Genomic DNA, 12,626 nt, shown 5'->3' with positions numbered 1-12,626 from the left:
CAGAGCAGAGCAGAGGGGCGAGGAAGGCATCTGTGGCAAATGGTAGAGAATGACTAATAGAAATAGTTAAACAGGTTTGGTAATACCTTTATTTGTAAAACCTTTAAAATATCAAATACACTTGTATGTAACAAAATAATTCCCTTAAAATTATACTGCAATCTGGCCCGGCAGGGTGGCTCATGCTTGTAATCCCAGCACTTTGGGAGGCCAAGGTGGGTGTATCACGAGGTCATGAGATCAAGACCATCCTGCCTAACATGGTGAAACCCCCATCTTTACTAAAAATACAAAAGTTATCTGGGTGTGGTGGTGGGCACCTGTAGTCCCAGCTATTCGGGAGGCTGAGGCAGGAGTATCACTTGAACCTGGGAGGCAGAGGTTGCAGTGAGCCAAGATGGAGCCACTGCACTCCAGCCTGGCAACAGAGCAAAGCTCTGTCTCAAAAAAAAAAAAAATATATATATATATATATACGCACACACATACATATATGTGTGTGCGTATATATATATATATATACGCACACATACATATATGTGTGTGCGTATATATATATATATACGCACACATACATATATGTGTGTGCGTATATATATATATATACGCACACATACATATATGTATGTGTGCGTATATATATATGAATATATATGTGAACATATATGTGTATATATATGCATATATATGTGTATGTATATACACACTGCAATCCATATAGCCTAGTTCACACCTCTTCTCCCACCCCCATCCTACTACACGTTTCTGAATACTACATCGGGTCTGATACAACCACATTTGAAGATGGATTTTCAGTGTCAGACATTTTGCATTTTCTGAGCTGAAATCTCATGAGGGCTGCTATAGAAGAGGGAGATGCACATTCTATGTCACAGAAGTAAAAGCTCACCCAGAGTATGCTTATCACTGAGCAATTTCACAGCAACTAAACTCTGGTCTTGGGGCTCTCAAGGGATTGCTGTGTGTCCTTGGAGAGGGTCACAAAATCTCCGGACTCACGTTTAAAAAATGGAACTCATACCCATCCAGGGTGGTCTGCATCCGCCCACAGTCCACTCCGCTCCTCTTCTTTGCCTTCCCAGAGGGTCCAAAATGGTTTCTGAAAGAAAGGATGAGCTGGTCTAACAAAACAGATAATGTGCCCACAGCCACAGAGCTGGCACTGAGAAGGAATTCGGTCTCCACGCTTCCAAGCCCAGGCCCTTTCCACTCCCCCACCCGCTCTCTTCCTGCGCGGGGCATCTGCTGGCGGAGAACGGCTTGTCCACGGAAAGGCAAAAGCGAAGCGCCTTCAAAAGCCGGGGGCACATGGTAGCGCTCTGCACGCCAGCAGAAACGCCCAATCGGCTTCTCAACGGAGAGAGACTCCCGGGCTCGGCCGGCCGACTCAGGCGCCCGCGCGGGGGGAATCTTGGCGCCCCTCAGACTCCGCGCACTGGGCGGCCCCGGGTCCGCTCGGCCCTTCCCGCCGCCTCCCGGGTCCAGAGATTCTAACGGGGCCGCGTGCCCGGGGCGGGGCCGCGCGCGATTGGCCGCGCGGGGCCGGGGGCGGGCCCGCGGCGGGCTGGCCGGGCGGGAGCTGACAATGAGCCTCCATAAAAGGGAGCGGCAGGGGGCAGGGGCCCCGGATTGAGCCCTCCCCGCCCGGGCTCCCGACGCGCCGAGGTCTCGGGGAGGCCCGGACGCGCCGGTCGCAAGCCCGGCCGGCGAGTGGCGGGGAGGGGGCTGCGCGGGGCGGGCGGCGGGCCAGACGCTGTTCCGGGCGGGAGGCTTGAGGCGGCCGCCGGTTGCGCGCCGAAGCCTGCGCGCCAGTCCTCCGGCCACCGCTTTCGCCCACGGCCGCACCATGGCCGTAAAGGCCGAGGGCGCCGCACTCGACTGCTTTGAGGTGACGCTCAAATGTGAGGAAGGGGAGGACGAGGAGGAGGCCATGGTGGTGGCCGTAATTCCGCGGCCTGAGCCGATGCTCAGAGGTGAGGATGGAGGGGACCCCACTTCCGCGTCACGGTGCGGGGCCGGCCTTCCCCAGTCGGGGTCTGAGACCCGGGCACCTTCTCACCCCCTCCAGCCTGAGGCGCAGCCTCCCCTCTCGGTCGAGGGTCCAGGGCGCGCTCTTGCACCTCCCCCACCTTGGTTTGGAAGCTCAGGCCTCCTCGAATTCCCCCTCCCTCCCCTCCCCCTCCCCCCGTCCAGGGTCTGGAGACACCGATCCACGCCCCGCACGCTCCGGATCTTCCGGTGCCCGAGCGCCCCCTCTCCCGGGCCCAGCACCGGAGGCCGGATCCCCAGAGGCCCTGGGTGGCCGCCGTCTTACCGCCCGGGAGGCGGAGGCCAGCACCACGGCCCGGCTGTGTTCTAGGCTGAGGGGCGGCGAGGCCTCTAGGCCCGAGGCTGGAGGCGCGCGCCGCTGCCGACCTCCAGTAGAATTTAAGGACTCTCCAAGCACGACGCTTTCCTGCCCAGCACCCCGCTTCATCCCATTCCCGGGCCTTCTACTTGCACAAGCCACAGGTGTCAGGTTCTGGAGAGAAGGGCTGCATGGGACTGCATACAACACCTCGTTTGGGAAAGCAGTGCAGTGCCAGAGTGAGATTCGCTTTGGGAGGGGATGGGAGGAACAATCTGAGAACGTTCGCTGTCCCCTCCCCCTTCACCGATTTCTTTAGTCCTCGGGAGCTTGCAGACCGTCAGAAAACCAAGAGCCATCTTTGTGGGAAAAACTTAATATGCATGAAAATGCAAATATCTTTCTATTCTCCAGTCCCACTTTTCTTAGTGGGGATAGTACCCAAAAGAGGTTGAAAGCCCCAACGCCATTCTTTAAATTTCAGCCCAACCTAATGCTGCCTGTCTGCACTGCCTCTCACCCTTTTTGGAACTGGAAGGGTTATAAAATTAATGAGGGAAATAAAGATCACCTCCCTTCTCGGAGCATTTAGTTAGGTTATTTTCCTACTTCTGCTAATATTTGTTGAGTGTTCACTGGGCATTGTTAGAGGCTGTCTCAGTTAATCCTCTCTACTCTGCAAAGATTGCCTTATGCCCACTGTTAGGGTGGGAATAGACAGGTGAATTCATTCAACCAGTATTCACTGGGTGTCTACTTTAGGCTGCTCAGGCTGCTGTTTTAGGCTGGGAAGCAGCAGTGGCAGTCAACAGAGCAGCTGAAACCTTGTTCTTGAAGAACATGTATATGCCAATGGCTAAAGACAGATACACAGGTTCCCGTATAGGATGTTAGGTGGCAGTAAGTGGTTCAGAGATCACTACAGCAGGACAAGGAGAAAAAGGGGCAATGGGTATTTAATGTGATATATCGAGTGGTTCAGAAAGGCTTCTCTAATAAGGTGAATTTTGAGCACAGACCCGAAGGAAGTGAGGATGGCCAACTTTGCAGATACCTGGAGGAGGAGCATTTCAGGCCAAGTAGCAAGTGCAAAGGTCTGGCAGCACACGCTTCTGGAAAGATTTCAGTGGAGAGAGGAAGAGAGATTGGATTCAAGGTTTTTGGCCTGAGCAACTGGAGAAACAGCCTTCCTATTTTCTGAGATGGGGAAGGTTGCAGTACTCATGGGAGATTGGAAGTGAACGTTTGAATATGATTAAGTTTGAGATGCCTATTTATGACATATTCAAGTGGAGGGGTCACTAAACAGTCAGATACAGAAGCCCAGATTTCCTGGGAGTATCTGGCTGGTGGTGGTGTCAATGGAAATTGCCAGCAGGCAGGCAGTGGCATCAGAAGGAAGTAGACACAAGTGTCCAAGGACTGAAGGCCGGGTGCAATGGCTTACGCCTGTAATCCCAGCACTTTGGGAGGCCTAGGTGAGTGGATCACCTGAGGTCAGGAGTTTGAGACCAGCCTAGCCAGACATGGTGGTGTGTGCCTGTAATCCCAGCTACTCAGGAGGCTGAGGCAGGAGAATCGCTTGAACCTGGGAGGTGGAGGTTGCAGTGAGCCAAGATTGAGCCACTGCACTCCAGCCTGGGTGACAGAGACAAGATTCCATCTCAAAAAAAAAAAAAAAAAATGTCCAAGGACTGAGTCCTGGGAAACTCCAGTGATGGCAGGTTGGAGACCAAGTCAGTCCGTCCTCACACATTACTAAATGCCACTACCTGCGAGGTACTGTTCTTGGTGCTGGAAATCCAGGTGCAAAACATCAGAAATCTGTGTGGTCCTGGATTCTATGGTGTGGTGAGGAGACAGGCAGCGAACATCCCCCAGACAGGTGTCAGGTGGTGATGTGTGCTGGGTTGGAAACGCTGCTTAAGGGGAATGGGATGGTCTAGATGGGGAGGTAGTTCTTCAGCAACAACCCGGAGGGAGGGAGGGAATATTGAGAAGAGCTGAGGAAGAACCAGCACACGTGACTTAGAAGGAGTGCCAGGGAAGTAAAAGAAGAACCAACAAAAGGTCATGCCCTGGATGCAAGTGATGCAAATCAAGATGGAAGAAGTGATTGGCAGAGGATGAAGCTGAAAAACTGATCGCTGGGTTTAGCACTGCTGACTTGGATGAGAGCTGTTTGGGAGAACTAGTAGGGAAGAAAGTTGATGGCAACTGACAGGTCAGGTTTTCTGCCCATGGTCACGTGAGAGATGGGTATAAAACATATCTCGTCTCTATTTCAGCCACCACCTCTTGTATGCATGCAAGCTGAGGCTTCTATTCATTTCTAATGCCACCTCTTCCATGCAGCCCCTAGGTGTTTTAATTTTGTCCCATCCCCTCTGGAAGGTAGGAGAGAGATGCAGCTGTGAGGGATCATGGGCACTTCGTAAAAGCACTGAGCCTCCAGGCTGATGCAGTTCTAAGGCTACCTTTGCTGAAGTGGAAAGGGCTCATGCCCTGTGAGAGCTTATGGTCTGTCTGCACAAAGAGCAGGTATCAGATAACAGGAGTGAGACTGCAGCCGTAAATGTGTGAGCACTGAGAGGGGAGGGTTCTGAGGGGACGGGGTGGTCCTTAGTAAGATGATAAAATACACTGTTCTGGGCCGGGCATGGTGGCTCGTGCCTGTTATCCCCCCACCTTGGGAGGCTGAGGCAGGAGGATTGCTTGAGCCCACTTCAAGACCAGCCTGTTGCTATGGGCAACGTAACAAGATCCCATCTCGGCTCACTGCAGCCTCCGCCTCCCAGGTTCAAACTCTTCTCCTGCCTCAGCTTCCAGAGTAGCTGGGACTACAGGCACTTGCCACCATGCCTGACTAATTTTTTTTAGTAGAGACGGGGTTTCACCTTGTTAGCCAGGCTAGTCTTGATCTCCTGACCTCATGATCCACCCTCCTCGGCCTCCCAAAGTGCTGGGATTATAGGTGTTAGCCACTGCGCCCAGCCAAAAAAAATTTTTTTTAATTAGATAGGCGTGATAGTGTGCATCTGTAGTCCTAGCTACTCAGGTGGCTGAGGCCAGAGGGTCCCTTCAGCCCAGGAGTTAGAGGCAGCAGTGAGCTGTGATAGCACCACTGTTCTCCAGCCTGGGCAACAAAGTGAGACCAGACCATTTCTTAAAAACACAAACAAAAAAAAATTATTAGGCATGGTGGTGCTCACCCACAGTTCCAGCTGCTTTGCGGGGGCTGAGGAAGGAGGATCGTTTGAACCCAGGAGGTCAAGGCTGCAATGAGCTGAGACTGCACCATTGTACTCCAGCCTGGGTGACAAAGTGGGACTCTGTCTCTAAATAAATAAATAAAATTTTTAAATTAAAAAAATTTACTTTTCTCACAAAGCGTAGAAGTCAGATTTGGATGAGATCTATTGTTAGGAGTGGGGTCCTGGAAGGCTTCTCAGGGATGGTGTTGCCCAGCTCAGTTAGGGTGGTCTGGACAGATGTGCAAATCCTGGAGACCAGCAAGAACGTGCTTGTTGGAATAGTGTGTGTAGTCCTAAGGCCCAAGACTAGGCGAGGGGAGTGGGATCCTGGGCACATCAGCTGTGTTTAGTGTGATGTGTGCCTCATGGACTCCAGGGGAAGGAAGCAGAACAGTTTGGACAGAAATGCCCTCCTCCCCCATCCCACTCAAATCTCTGAGTCTGGAGCCATGCTAAGTATTGTTAGTGGCGGGCACCTTTAGTGATAATACCGTCCACATCTCCCCTCGCAGTGACCCAACAGGAGAAGACCCCGCCACCTAGACCCAGCCCGCTGGAGGCAGGCAGTGATAGCTGTGAGGAGCCCAAGCAACAGGTGTCTTGGGAGCAGGAATTCCTGGTGGGCAGCAGCCCCGGAGGCAGCGGGCGGGCGCTGTGCATGGTGTGTGGAGCTGAGATCCGGGCACCCTCGGCCGACACGGCGCGCTCGCACATCTTGGAGCAGCATCCTCACACCCTGGACCTGAGCCCTTCCGAGAAGAGCAACATCCTGGAGGCCTGGAGTGAAGGAGTGGCCCTCCTGCAAGACGTCAGAGCTGAGCAGCCATCCCCACCCCACTCAGGTAGTTGGGCCTGGGGTGAAGGGAGAAGTTGGACTTGTTGGGACACTAGAAGCTCACTGTGCCCTTGTCCCCTGCAGACTCAGGCCAGGATGCCCATCCAGACCCAGACTCCAACCCAGACCCTGCCAGAGTGCCAGCTGAAATCGTCGTGCTCCTCGACTCTGAGGATAACCCATCTCTCCCTAAAAGGAGCCGTCCCAGGGGACTTCGCCCCCTTGAGCTTCCTGGTTAGTTAACGGGGAAGCCAGTGAGCCCCAGTGGAGTAGAGGTGGGGGTTTGGGGACAGGGTGAAGCACAGATCCTATGTTCTGGGCAGGAATCTTTGGGAGCCCTGGGGTGGCAGGGTTGGGGGATGGCCTCTTAAAGAAGGTATGAGGTCTTTTCTTTTCGCAGCTGTCCCTGCCACAGAGCCAGGAAATAAGAAGCCACGTGGTCAGAGATGGAAGGAGCCCCCAGGGGAAGAGCCAGTCAGGAAGAAAAGAGGCAGACCTATGACCAAAAACCTGGACCCTGACCCAGGTGAAGGGGAGGCCCAGGGGAGGTATGGGCTCTGATTGCAGAGCTCCGCAGAGATCCACATCAGTGAGGATGGAGCAGGGCCTGGGCACTGGACGCCTGCAGCTCCCCTAAAGCATCTTCACTCACAGTTCCATCCCATCCTGCCTTCCAGAGCCTCCATCGCCAGACTCGCCCACGGAGACTTTCGCGGCACCAGCAGAGGTCCGACACTTCACTGACGGCAGCTTCCCCGCTGGCTTTGTCCTGCAGCTCTTCTCCCACACCCAGCTCAGGGGCCCAGACAGCAAGGACCCACCCAAAGATGGGGAAGCGGCAGAGGGAGGCCTTCCCCGGGCAGAGAGCCTCTCTCCAGGTAAGCCCTCTGCAGCGAGAGGCACGGCGGGGACTTTGCAGGCAGCGCCCCTGGGCTGGGCCTCGGCAGGGCTGCTCTGTGGCAGAGCCCAGCATAGGGTGGGTGGTGCTCAGGTTTCCTGGGACACGGGGCCAGAGGCAGGGGGATCTGAATGATGAAGGAGGCTGACTTGAGAGTTGAGTTTTTCTTTTAAAAAAAAAAAATTATTTTTGTTTGTTTTTTGAGATAGCGTCTTGCTTTGTCACCCAGGCTGGTGTATAGTGGCACAATCTCAGCCCGCTGCAACCTCTGCCTCCCGGGTTGAAGCGATTCTCCTGCCTCAGCCTCCCGAGTAGCTGGGATTACAGGCAGGTGCCACCATGCCTGGCTAATTTTTATATTTTTAGTAGAGATGGGGTTTGGCCATGTTGGCCAAATCCACCCACCTTGGCCTCCCAAAATGCTGGGATTACAGGCGTGAACCACTGTGCCTGGCCTATTTTTTTTATTTTTTGAGGCAGTCTTGCTCTGTTGCGCAGGCTGGAATGCAGTGTTGTGATCTGGTTTCACTGCAACTTCCAATTCCAGGTTCAAGCAGTTCTCCTGCCTTGGCCTCCTCAGTAGCTGGGACTAGTGCATGCCACCACGCCTGAGTAATTTTTTGTATTTTTAGTAGAGACAGCTTCGCCATGTTGCCCAGGCTGGTCTTCAATTCCTGAGCTCAGGCAATTCAGCCTCCTAACGTGCTAGGATTACAGGTGTGAGCCACTGCACCCAGCCAGCTGAGCTTTTCTTAGTGTTCCTTAGGAGTTTTCTGGAATTGGTCATTGGGTCAGGGTAGGCCAGTGTTTCCCAGAAGCTGATTTCCACACATAGAATTGTTCTAGCTAGAGTCTGAGAGGTGCCCTGGTGGAGCAGAGGCCCAAATGGGGCTACTTAGCAGTTCACTTAAATGTCCAGAGAACAGATGGGATGAACAGTGGACAGATGCCTCCAGGGGACACCAGCTCAGTAAATTGCCTGGTAATAGCAGTAAGTGCTTGTGGTGTTCAGTGCCCTACTAAGTTTAAGAAGCTTACATACGGGCCGGGCGTGGGGTGGTTCATGGCTGTAATCCCAGCACTTTGGAAGGCTGAGGCGGGTGGATCACGAGGTCAAGAGATCGAGACCATCCTGGTCAACATGGTGAAACCCCATCTCTACTAAAAATACAAAAAATCAGCTGGGCATGGTGGCGCATGCCTGTAATCCCAGCTACTCAGGAGGCTGAGGCAGGAGAATTGCCTGAACCTAGGAGGCGGAGGTTGCGGTGAGCCGAGATCACACCATTGCATTCCAGCCTGGGCAACAAGAGCGAAACTCCGTCTCAAAAAAAAAAAAAATAGTCCAGTGTGGCGGCACGCACCTGTAGTCCCAGCTCTCAGGAGGTTGAGGCAGAAGAATCACTTGAAGCCATTGGGAGTCAGAGGTTGCAGTGAGCCGAGATTGCAACTCCAGCCTGGGCAATAGAGCAAGACTCCGTCTCAAAAAAAAGAGAAAAAAGAAGCGTACATACAAGGCCAGGCAGTGTTGCTCATACCTGTAATCCTAGCACTTTGGGAGGACAAGGGAGGCAGATCACCTGAGGTCAGGAGTTTGAGACCAGCCTAGCCAACATGGTGAACCCCATCTCTACTGAAAATATAAAAATTAGCCGGGCACGGTGGCAGGCACCTGTAATCCCAGCTACTCAGGAGGCTGAGGCAGGAAAATTGCTTAAACCTGGGAGGTAGAGGTTGCGGTGACCCAAGATCCACACCACTGCACTTCAGCCTGGGTGACAGAGTAAGACTCTGTCTCCAAAAGAAGTTTACAGTATACAGTTTATTTGGTCCTTACAAAAATAGCTTGTATAGAAGGGCAGATGTCCATTCCTTTTTCCAAATGGGAAAACCATTTCTCAAAGAAATGGTTTCTGCTTCTTCGTGATCTTTATGTCAGTTTCCTGTTTGCTGCTGTAACAAATCACACAAACATAATGGCTTAAAACAACACACATGGCTTGCGCCTGTAATCCCAGCCACTTGGGAGGCTGAGACAGGAGGATTGTTTGACCCAGGAGTTCAAGGCTGCAGTGAGCTACAATCACGCCACTGCATTCCAGCCTGGACGACTGAGCGAGACCCTCTCTAAAAACAAAACATAACACACATTATTTTACAGTTCTGGAAGTCAGAGGTCCAAAATGGGTCTCACTGAGCTAAAATCAAGGTGTTGGCAGGGCTGTGTTTCTTCCTGGAAGCTCTAGGGGAAAATCTACTTTCTTGCCTTGCCCATCTCCTAGAGGCTGCCTGCATGTCTTGGCTTGTGGCCTTGCATCTTGAAAGCCAGCAGTGACCAGTCAGTCTTTCTCAGATACCGCCCTGGTTCCGGCTCATCTGCCTCTTCCCCATTCAAAGACCCTCATGATTATATTGGGCTCACTCAGTTCAGGATCATCTCTCTTTTAGCCTGCTGATGAGCAACCTTAATTTCATCTGTAGCCTTCATTGCCCTTTGCCATGTAACAAAACACTCAACTCACAGGTTCCAGGGATTAGGACATGAACATCTGGTGGGGGGTGAGGGGCATCTTTCTGCCAACCACACTCATGTGACCCAACAAGCAGAATTAGGATGAGACTGGAATGTAGTCCAGCAGGCAGAGACCGAGCCTAGGTCCTCTGGTCACCTCTCCATGCTAAGCATTGTTTACAGGCACTCAGGAAATGCTTCTTGAAGAAGTGAATGGGTCAGGAGTGCACGGTTGTACCAGCTTGTCTGAAATGTGTGTTTGGAATTAGAGCCATAGAATGATGGCCAACAGGATGGCTGGAGGTTCTCCTGAGAGTAGGGCTCTCAAAAAGCAGGTGTGCTCTTTTCGTTTTTTGAGACAGGATCTCTGCCCAGGCTGGAGTGCAGTGGTACCATCATAGGTCACTGCAGCCTCAAATTCCCAGGCTCAAGCAATCCTCCTGCCAGAGCTTCCTGAGTAGCTAGGACCACAGGCGTGCCTCTCCATGCCAGGCTAATTTTCAAATTTTTTGTAGAGACAGGTTTTCCCTATGTTGCACAAGCTGGTCTTGAACTCCTGGGTTCAAGTAGGCCTCCCAAAGTTCTGGGATGACAGGTGTGCTTTTTTGCATAACGAAAAAAGCCTTGGCTAGGCACAGTAGCACACACTTATTATCCCAGCACTTTAGGTCGCATGGTGGGGGCTAGGAGTTCCAGACCAATCTGGGCAACATAAGGAGACTCCATCTCTATAGAAAGTTTTAGAAGTCCTGACTAAGGCAAGAGGATCACTTGAGCCCAGGAGTTTAAGTAAATTCTGATTGTACCCCAGTCAGATTGTACCACTGTACTCCAACCTGGGCAACAGAGCTAGACAGTTGCGTTCGCGCGTATGTGTGTCTGTAGTTGCTTTTATCTGTGTGTGTGTGTCTGTGTATCTGTAGTTGCTTTTATCTGTTATTTGGGTCTCCCTTTTTCTGATCTCAAGGCAGGCCTCAGACCTGACAGAGCTAGACCATTTTGTGTGTGTGTGTGTGTGTGTGTGTGTGTGTGTGTGTGTGTGTGTGTGTGTGTCGTTGCTTTTATCTATTATTTGGGTTCCCCTTTTTCTGATCTCAAGGCAGGCCTCAGACCCGTCGTGCGTGTCTGTCTGTAGTTGCTTTTATCTATTATTTGGGTCCGCCTTTTTCTGATCTCAAGGCAGGCCTCACCCCTTCATATAGATCACAGTTTTAACTGTCTCAAGTTTCAGCTTGAGTCACATTCCAGTCCTGGCTCCCTGAGACCATGTGTTCCACTTGAACTTGAGCGTGTCCCGAGGCTCCTGGTTCTCTCCGGTGGATCCCTGCTCTAAATGGCTGACCTCTTCCACTGTCTAATGGGTCTTCTGGTTTCATTCTCAAACGGGAGCCTTCATTTAGAATCCTGGTGTACCCTGTGTGCAGACTCCACCTATCTGGAGTGGTGAGTAGATGAGAAGAGAATCCCTGAGCTTTTAGATTTCTTTGGGGTGAATGGGCAAAGTCTGAGTGGAAGGGGGCTTCAGCCGGCTGCTTGAGTGATCTGAGAGAGACGGAGTCGATTGTAGGGTGTTGTCAAGCGGTGGCAGCATTTGTGGAGGTTGGAGAGGCCTGAGAAACCGCAGAAGACCTGAGTGGTGCACAAGTGTTCCTGGAGCCTGTGCCCGGGGGAAGCACCCTGGGAGATGGCATGAGTGAGACAGCCTTTGTCCCCCAAAGCTCAGTGTGTCCACTGAGTTTATAGGCTCCAGTTTGTAGGCGGAAGGCAGTAAATCTTTAAAAACCAGGGGGCCCTCATGGCAGTTCTTTGCAGAGCAGAGGCTCTGGACCTGTGGTTTCAGATGGTCTCACGAACCAAAAGCTTGGGCAGATTTCACAGAAACCTGTGACGCTTCCACCAGAATGTCTCTACTTTCTGTATTATGTACATATTGAAGTTCTCTGAAGACTTCATTTAAAGATCCTGCAACTTTAAAAAAAAATTAGAGTTGTAAAAATTATGGATTTCACAGTTGGAAAAGGCCACTGTGATCAGGTTAGCTGAGCTGATGGATATCAATGTGAGGTGGTCCGGGAAGACTCTAGAACCCTCCAAGGACCATGCCGGAAGAGGATGGGGAGTGTGTCCAGGCCAGGAGAAGGGATGGGCCACAATGACCTGCTGATAAGTAACGGAAAGAGGAGCCTCTCTGTCTCACTGGTGTTTAGTTTGAGTAGGACCTAAGGATCTGGCTTAGGATACCTCGGCCAGATCCTGTGTTTCCAGGCTGGACCAAGGAGAAAGCGGAGTGAGAGAGTGAGCATGTGTGTGCCTGAGCGTGAGCTTCATATGGGTGTTTTCTTTGGTTTTTGAGTGTCACTCTGTTGTCCAGGCTGGAATGCAGTGGTGCAATCTTGGTTCACTGCAACCTCTGCCTCCCTGGTTCAAATGATTCTCCTGCCTCAGCCTCCTGAGTAGCTGAGATTACAGGCATGTGCCACCACACCCAGCTAATTTTGTATTTTTAGTAGAGATGGGGTTTCACCATGTTGGCCAGGCTGGTCTGAAGTCCTGACCTCAGGTGATCCACCTGCCTTGGCTTCCCAAAGTGCTAGGATTATAGGCATGAGCCACTGCACCCAGCTGGTCTTTCTCTCTTTTTTTTTTTTCTTTTTTTTGAGACGGAGTTTCACTCTTGTTACCCAGGCTGGAGTGCAATGGCGTGATCTCGGCTCACCACAACCTCCGCCTCCTGGGTTCAGGCAATTCTCCTGCCTCAA

At 52.0% G+C, this 12,626-nt stretch overlaps 1 protein-coding gene across 1 annotated transcript in view; it reads left to right on the top strand.

Moving 5' to 3' along the window:
- The first annotated feature begins 1,565 nt into the window (after positions 1 to 1,565).
- SPINDOC (spindlin interactor and repressor of chromatin binding) overlaps positions 1,566 to 12,626 on the top strand; it is a 14,746-nt gene continuing 3,685 nt past the window's right edge. Inside the window, exons 1-5 of the mRNA XM_017516926.2 lie at positions 1,566 to 1,994; positions 6,135 to 6,464; positions 6,542 to 6,691; positions 6,858 to 6,983; positions 7,135 to 7,335. Of these exons, the coding sequence (XP_017372415.1) occupies positions 1,868 to 1,994; positions 6,135 to 6,464; positions 6,542 to 6,691; positions 6,858 to 6,983; positions 7,135 to 7,335 (934 nt within the window). The 5' untranslated portion in view covers positions 1,566 to 1,867. The remainder of the gene's footprint in view (positions 1,995 to 6,134; positions 6,465 to 6,541; positions 6,692 to 6,857; positions 6,984 to 7,134; positions 7,336 to 12,626) is intronic.

Source organism: Cebus imitator, unplaced genomic scaffold, assembly GCF_001604975.1.
Source record: "Cebus imitator isolate Cc_AM_T3 unplaced genomic scaffold, Cebus_imitator-1.0 Scaffold609, whole genome shotgun sequence".
Lineage (NCBI taxonomy): Eukaryota > Metazoa > Chordata > Mammalia > Primates > Cebidae > Cebus > Cebus imitator.
Note: the sequence above shows the minus strand (reverse complement) of the source record. Positions and strands in the feature narration are given on the sequence as shown.